Raw genomic sequence first — 8348 nt, 5'->3', positions numbered from 1 at the left:
TGAATTTTCTAGCTAAAATATTATTCAAACTACAAGTATTTCTCATATTTGTATGTTATTTTACTTCGAAGTTTGTTTGCGGACAGTATATATTTTGCTTTGAAGTTCCAAATTTTCAAGGGATTTTCCCAATTGAAATCTTAGCACTGTCACTTCACCTAATATGTGCTTATTCTATGGTTAATTTTCCGTATCATCAGTATACTTCCAAAAAAAAAAAATTTTGGTATCATCAGTTTTTTAACATGGTACGTTATAAGAACATGAACAGCGACAATTCTCCGTTCGTAAAACGGTAAAAGTCATGGACGGTTCACTCCTTGTCACGAATTTCAACATTCAAACTTTAATCAATCCCTATGCACTTTTTCCGAGACGATGGTGCCAAGTTAATAGCTTGAATACAAACACAAATGTACAATATATTATTCTGGAACAGAAAAAATAAATTTACTCTCAACTCGTTATATTGCAGATTACATTCGGATAATATACCGAGAATGAAGGATCAAATCATTGGCTTGGATCTATTATTAATTATTGGCTTTTATCTGTCATTCTATGCAGACAGGATTCTACAAGATCAAAAAATGAATCTGAAAAAAGAATAATGTCTATTGTACACAGTGCCATGCAGAGGCTGTTATCAAGCACCTATCTTGCCAACCTAGAGAAATAGCTTTACCATCAGCCTTTTCAAAAATTCGGAATCCACCATTTCCACCATCAAATTGGATTGGAGAACAGTGGCTTCTGATTTTCAGAAGTAATTTTGCTTGAATCAGAGACCTGGAACTCAATTTAGCTCCACTAAATCCATGACTCTCCATTCTCCCCTTCCAAGTTTCCATCCTCTCATATCTTGGACTAATGTTCACATGATCCTTATCATAGTTCATTACACTTTTAATCTCTTTCCCAAGGTGATTCTTCTCAATGCTCAATCTGTTAGCACTATCAACTGGTAGGCAATCATCCAATGAATCAAACATGGCCGCAAAATAATGCAAGGATTCCATGAACCGCGACAAGAAATTTTGAGGGGTTCGACTCCCTTCATGCTCCACCATTACCACAATAGAAGGATTAATCAAATTTACACATTTCAATGTTTCAGATATTTTGGAGACATTGTTTAGAGTATTCAGATGCAAAACTAAGTTTACCACGACAGTTTCACTTTTCTTTCTCCTTAAACTTCCCAGCATGGATCCTCTCAACAATCCTTGGAATTCAAAATTCAAGCTACGAAAACTCTTAGCAAAGCTGACTAGCCTTGTTTCAGTTTCTTGTAGTTCCTCCATGCTTCTTCCAAAGCCAGTGATTTTCAACGATACTCGTTTGTTAGCCGTTGCAATCTCTGAAAGAGATTGTATAAGAGAAGGCCACTGGAATCCGTAAGATATGTCAAAATCAATGACATGCAACACCCGACTGTTGTTTGGTTCTTCTTTCTCAAAGGTTTCAATGATAGATTGGTTAGCCGTGAAATGAGCAAACTGATAAAACGGGGATACCTTATAAAATTCTGTGAAAGCTAAGAATTCTTCTTCAGGTGTTGGAGTCTTCATTATCATGTCGTAGAAAGGCGATTTTCGAGTGAGAAGCCTTGCAACCAATCCATCAGCAAAATAAGCAGCAACCCTTTGGAGGGAATCTCCAGAGAGGCACACGTTCTGGTACAAATCACATAGGTTGTCTACAGCTGATTCGATGTCATTCTCATCAACTGAACTTGCAGATATAAGCAAAGAGTGAATCAGATGCAGGCCTTTGCCGTCTTCAACCCCTCCATCTTTCTTTTGGTTGAACATCTGTTCTCTCATTTCAAGAAGGCTAAAAATTTTGCCTTCACTGCTTTCATTCAAATCCCAGCGCACTAAATCAGCTTCTCTTCTCTTCCTTTTGTGCTTGATCTTTTGGCTACATGAATCCGTCGCACTTGTAAGTCTCAGACTCAAAAACTCATCATCTTCTCCACCTTGAATTTCAAGAACAGACATGGTAAAACAGATAGAGAGAGAGAGACAGGGAGAGAGAGAGATGAGAGGCAACTGTTCTGCAAAAGGGCAGGTGAAGGTATGGTGGAGCTTTAAGGTAAAAAAATATAAGGTTGTACCGGAGTAATTAATCTAAGAAAATTATCTGATGGCCTGTTGAGGCAATATGACACGGACAAGGGAAAGGTACAACTGGTTTCTTTTTGAGCATGTCATCAAAGAGATCAAAACACAAAAAGGGTATCTTTCTTTCTGAAAAATTATTCCTGTTCAAGGTCAATAAACTACTGATGAAGTTATTTTATATTTTTTGGCATAGTCTGCCGTCATTTGGATTGTCGATAATCTTGTAGTGAATGATAAATTTGGGGTTTTCGTTAGTTCGGAAGGGATTGGAAGATGCCATATGCAGCCACCAAAAAACAGCGCGAAAAGTAGGGGTATCGGACCTACCGTCCTGCTGTGAAGACCTGTCCATGACCAAACACATGTTTCTTAGGCTTTCTATTTACAGTTTGTGCTATTGGTTGTATCGTATGCAAACATTAGAGGTCAAAGAACAGTTTGGCTATTATTCTCCTCTCAAGGAAGAAGTAGCTTTACTTTCCTTTTTAATTCCTTTTTTCGGCTGAATTACAGCATATGTTTGATTACCATCCCTTACCCTTAAAATAGTGAAGTGATATATTGACGAAATTGTGTCCCATTGGAAGTTTTTGTATTAATGTTTATTAGAAATCAGATCTTCCTTTTGAAACGAGACGAACGGTAAAGACCTTGTTTCTTTTTCTTCCTTTTTTTTCTTTTTAATTTTGCATATCAAGATTATGTGATAATGTCCTCAACTAGAATGAGGCACCATGGAGAGTTGCTTGTTGAAGAAACAAGATGCTTCAGCAATCAATAGCTTATGATGAATTTGACTGAGGAAATGGAAGCATTTTTAAACTGTGCATGAGGTGAAATTGATTAAGTCATGCTATTGCTGTAGAACTCCAAATTTCCTGTTCGCAATCAATGTTACATCCAACTAGATGCGGTTTATTGATAGTAATTTGATAAAGGAGGAAGATTTTAGTGACTGTATGATATGGCCGGGAGAAAGTGATAGTTTTCACATTTTCCAAATATTCTAGAAGATTTGGTGACAATAATTACTGTTGGGCTAAGATTTCTCAACATCTACCTATGCAAGGGGTGACTCTGATTTGGGCCAAAAAAAAAAGCTTAGTCTGCAGTTTATGGCAGAGGGTTTTGCACCACTAGTTAAACCGGCCAATTTTGCTGACGTTGAACTAATTTCTTTTTTACCTTATCGAGTCTTTAATTTTAGCCTTTTGTTCTTAATTGTTATTAAAGGCAGACTTTATAATTATGCACATATAAAGAACTCTGGTATCAGGAATAATACAAAGTAAGCAACCAATTTGAAATCTGCATTTTTTTGGTCTATAAGTTAGATTTTCAAGTACGAAAAAGGTAGCTTTTATTGATTTGATCAAATAGCTTCTGGCAAAACAACAACTATAAAAAAAAATACATAATCCACATTTTCCTCACCTCTTAGGGATCCAAACAAAGTTCCATTTGGATAAATTTTAGTAAGAAAATATAGCAATAATTTAGACTATGTTAAGATAAGTAAAATTTTGTAATCTAATACTCTATGTTTCTACCTCCAACAGACAAGTTAATATACCTTTTTTTGGTTTTGCCTAATAGCGTTCTTGAGATGGGATAAACATTGACCATTGAGATAGGACAAGCTTTAAATCCACAATCGATCTCCTAATTCGCCTGAAGTCACAACTTGTTGATACCTTTGCAGGAAAATTTTGGCATCTTTCTGGAGGAAAAGTCGTCACTGTTTTTTGGATTTTGCTGTTTGAACATACCCTTTTGGAGTCATTTGCTCAGCTGTCCTCTGTCTTCTTCTCCCTTTTCCTTATTGTAATTTGTCGACCTCACTCAATTAATAATTCTGTTAAGTATTTCATGCTAGATAATTTATAAATATCCCAACATGGCGTTTTGAATTTACATATTCCTAGTTCATTTGGATTAAGATGCGTGGTATGTGATATCTTTCTCCGTCTACCACATATAAATCTGTCTTGCTTCCAAATAGTTCCCATAATACAAAGTCACATTTAGTATGTCTCCATGTTCATTGAATTTATCACACAGACCATAACTGCTGCAGAAAACATTAGGATTTGAAAAATATAAATCTTAAGACTCTTTATCTTAACAATATCCAATTGTTCTAACCTAGTTTTGTATGTCAAATAATTAACCACTGATTTCAAAATAAAGGCGAACTAAGAAAATTTTCAAGATTTTATTCTATGAGTATGCAATACATATCTTTTGGCACATTAATTTAAGAAAATAAACATTTTAATTTTATTTTGCATTACATAATTCATCATCAGATTCTTTATTTCATGATTGATCATTCCTTGTATTCTTGTTTCTGAGCCGAATGAATCAACCACAACTTCGACACATATACGTGGCTAAGAAAATTCTGTATTTTTTTTTCCTTGATAGCAACTTCAAAATTTTTATTAGACTGAGAAATTTTCGAAGATGCTATATTAGTGTCCAAGGCATATTTGGCTAGTTTTTCCAGTATATGGTTTTCATATATTTATTCGAGTACTCTTCTTACCAGGTCTCACTCAAACACTGAAACGACGCGAATGCCATTCATTCTTACTACCGTACTACGATTACCTATTCAACTTTTTTCCTACTATTGACTGTGACCTAGTACCTATTGTCGGAACAATGATAATAGGACTATGAACTAGTACTATTCTTAAAACTATGATGATAGGGAGATATATATAAATTTACATGAAATAAAAATGAGTACTATTCTACCGTTCCTGATTCAATACTTAAATTGAGTTTCATATCCAAAAGCTCTTACCAACTTCTCAACAACTTTGACATAGGAAGCTCATAATATGCTTGTACATGGAAATAGAAAAGCGGATCAATTAATTTATCAGAAGAAGCACTAAACAGTGAAAAATCAATGTCGCAGAATCATTAAGAGAAAGTTGTGAAGAAGACAATAATAACAGAAAAAAGAAAAGCAAACAAACCAAATATCTTCTGTTATTTTTATTAAAAAAATTTTGAAATTACCATCAGAAGATCTTGAGGATGAATTTGACAACCAAAAAGAAAGGAATATTCATCACTCCAGACAAGTCTTTCGATATTTACACCATTAGTAGCTTGGTTTACAACATGCCTGCATGATCTGTACGTCGTTGGGGTCGAATAGCTCAGTATTTGATTTTTTCGATTGGATTCTTCTGTTCGGCTGGCTCTCAACTGGTGAAAAGCGATTTGAAAACTCATAATCCAAAGTAAAAGATACTACGAAAATCAACTCAAAGCTTATTTAATGTGGAACAAACTAGTTGAATATTCTTACATTGAAATTGCTGTTTGAAAGAATCAAATCTGGTTTGTACTATTGCATAGAAACATGGCAGCCGTTATTGTCATGATGTTCCAATTTCAACTCTGATTGCTATTCTTTTGCATTGTTAATGGCGTAAAAAGTAAGAGTAAAATATATATTGTCAATCTTGTATTATGTGCCTACCAAGAGAGTACAATGCCATACGGCTAGATACTGCAGCGAATTCATTTGAAGCATCGAGAATAACACTTCGTACTTATTTAGCATAGCGAAAATTTCCTCTTTTTTTTTTTTCTTTTCATTGTATTTCCACAAGGGGAAAAGAACGAAAATTGTGTACTTCTTATAGCTACAAGCTACCCTTTGGGAATTAGTACGAGAAGTATAATGGTATAACTCCAGTTGAAGATGCTTTGATATCAGTGACAACTATATAATCTGAAAAGTAGAAAACTCGTCACATTATGCCGCTGCTTAACTACTTCAAGATTCTTTACCTCTAATGGGTATTCCTAAAGAGTGACTTCTCAAGCGCAACGGATCTTCTGTCCCACACCCTGTGCCACTCTCTGTCCCACTTTTTATTATATTACTATTTCTCCTTCATAAACATCATGTTTTAGTTCTTTTTTGTTTCCTTAAGATTCAATAACTATTAATTCAGTAATACACAAAATTTAACAAACTCAAAAAATCAAAATGCATAAAAAATGAGATTTTTTATGAATTTTCTGCTGTATTTTTTAATTTTCTATTATATATTATTTTTTTGAAGCTGTTGTATTTATTTTTTACTGAATTAATAGTTATTGAATCTTAAGGAAACAAAAAAGAACTAAAACATGATGTTTATGAAGGAGAAATAGCAATATAATAAAAAGTGGGACAGAGAGTGGCACAGGGTGTGGGACAGAAGATCCGTTGCGCTTCTCAAGTATCAAAGATGTTACTAACTGTAACAAACCCTTGGTAAAAAATAACAATAATAAAATATTGTGAACATTTAAAGGTAATAATTATATGTTTGGATAGAAATCTCAACATATCAATTAGACTCGATACGTGAGTAATTTTTTATTTCTTTTTCTTTCTTTTTTTTTTTTTTTTTTGGAAGGCCTCTCAAGAGTTAAATGTGACTTATATACATTACTGTAGAATCCAAAAATTCACCAAAAATGTTATAGGAGATAAATTTGATAAAATCAATATATATGGGGAGAGGCAATTTACACACATAAAAATATGTGTGGGAGAAGAGGAATAATATCAATAATAATCTATTAATCACATCATAAAAACAAGACTCTCAATCCTTCACTCTTCTCAACTAAACACAATAATATGACTCCTTATTTATACACTAGATGACTTAATAAACAAGTCTTACAACCATAAGAAATTTTCTAATAAGATACTAATTCTTAAACAATAAAACTACCATAACTTGATTCCAATAGAATTACAAAAACTCTAACTTGACTAAAACACTACTAAATAATAATATGAAAATTTTTAATTTGAGTCTTGATTTAATATGCTAACATTGCCTTCCTTAAATCAAGCTCTCTTTTGGATCTGGTTCACCACCATCACGATCAATAATTTCCCTTGATTTTTGCTGTTGCAATATTCCACGCACTTGGACAAATTTATCTCATTGCTCAACTTATTTTTCACTTACGAAAATAATCCTTGCTTCTGAATAGACTATTTTCATCATCCAATTTGATGTCAACTTATTGACAATTCACTTTATGATTTTCATAATCACAATTCAACTAACAGGATTCTTCTTTGATCTCTATCTTCACAACCACAATCAATTTGACAATTCTTCTGGACCAATCTTATGAGGACCCGAATTTTTACTCATTTTAATTTTATTTTACTGGCCTATTTAAATATTTATTCACCCGTTTTCTCCGAATAATTTATTTCAACCATTTTGACTCCATTTACATGGAAAAATGTCTTACTTGTATTTTAAAAAAAAGTCCCGTTAGCAAATTTAAATTTTTGAAGACTCGTTTAGTAAGGAATAACGAGTATACGTTTTTTGAGGCGATATTCGGTCCGAGAGTGCAATAATCTTGGAGAATTAAGAATGATCCATAATAGATTATGTGAGGACTCATGTTTTATTCCTAAAATAATTATTTTTATAATTATTTACCCTAGTATTAGTTAATTATATCATTGTTATACGAATTTCTTTTAAATTTTGCTTTATCTCGCGCGAATCGGAAGTTCCCGTAAATCGAACCGGAATGGCTAAGTGGAGATTTAAGAAACTTATACTAGACTACTAAGAGTGAATAATTATAGTGTTAAAGGAATTACATTAGAGGTTTAGTGCACAAGTGAAACAAACCCGAGAGAAAACGGACACGAAACCCTCGCACGCTAGTACTATTCCTAGTTGACTTTTGTAGGATTTTTGGCCACAAATTCATGAAGCTTCCAAGGGAAGATTCACAACACACAAACTCTCTCTTCTCTCTCCTCCATAGCCGGCCAACCTTCAAGGGAAGAAGAAGGGAAACCTTCACTCAATCTTGCACCATTCTTGCTCCAAATCCTTCACAAATCATCACACAACTTCTATATTATTTGGAGAGCAACTTACGCTTGGTGAAAGGTTCCTTCTTGCGGTTTTCTTGGAGCTTTTGTGGGGATAAATTTCTGTTTTTTCAAGAGCTCAAGAGGTATCCATTATCTTCTCTAATCCTTCCATTCTTCTTCAAAGTTTGAGCTTCAATTCCAAGGGTTTGAAACCCTATGCATGAAACTAGGTAGAGGACTTGAGGAATCCATTTTTATTGCTTTAATCTTAGGTAGAGGTCTTGAGGTGACTTCTAGGTAGCGGACTTGAGGTGTAAATGCTTGATTGTGTTTGTTATGTG

The 8348-nt window shown here is 33.8% G+C and overlaps 1 protein-coding gene across 1 annotated transcript; it reads right to left on the bottom strand.

Annotated features, from left to right (window-relative positions):
- Window positions 1-614: 614 nt before the first annotated feature.
- LOC113758281 (protein SCARECROW 1-like) lies at window positions 615-2003 on the bottom strand. Its single transcript, XM_027301206.1, has one exon. It carries the CDS (start codon window positions 2001-2003, stop codon window positions 615-617), a length of 1389 nt encoding a protein of 462 aa, XP_027157007.1.
- Window positions 2004-8348: the final 6345 nt, after the last annotated feature.

This window comes from Coffea eugenioides, unplaced genomic scaffold (genome assembly GCF_003713205.1).
Source record: "Coffea eugenioides isolate CCC68of unplaced genomic scaffold, Ceug_1.0 ScVebR1_449;HRSCAF=1128, whole genome shotgun sequence".
NCBI classification, from domain to species: domain Eukaryota; kingdom Viridiplantae; phylum Streptophyta; class Magnoliopsida; order Gentianales; family Rubiaceae; genus Coffea; species Coffea eugenioides.
This window is presented reverse-complemented; position numbering and strand designations above follow the sequence as displayed.

Excerpts from the sequence above, each read along its gene's own strand:
- LOC113758281 (XM_027301206.1), bottom strand. The coding sequence starts at position 2,003 with ATGTCTGTTCTTGAAATTCAAGGTGGAGAAGATGATGAGTTTTTGAGT.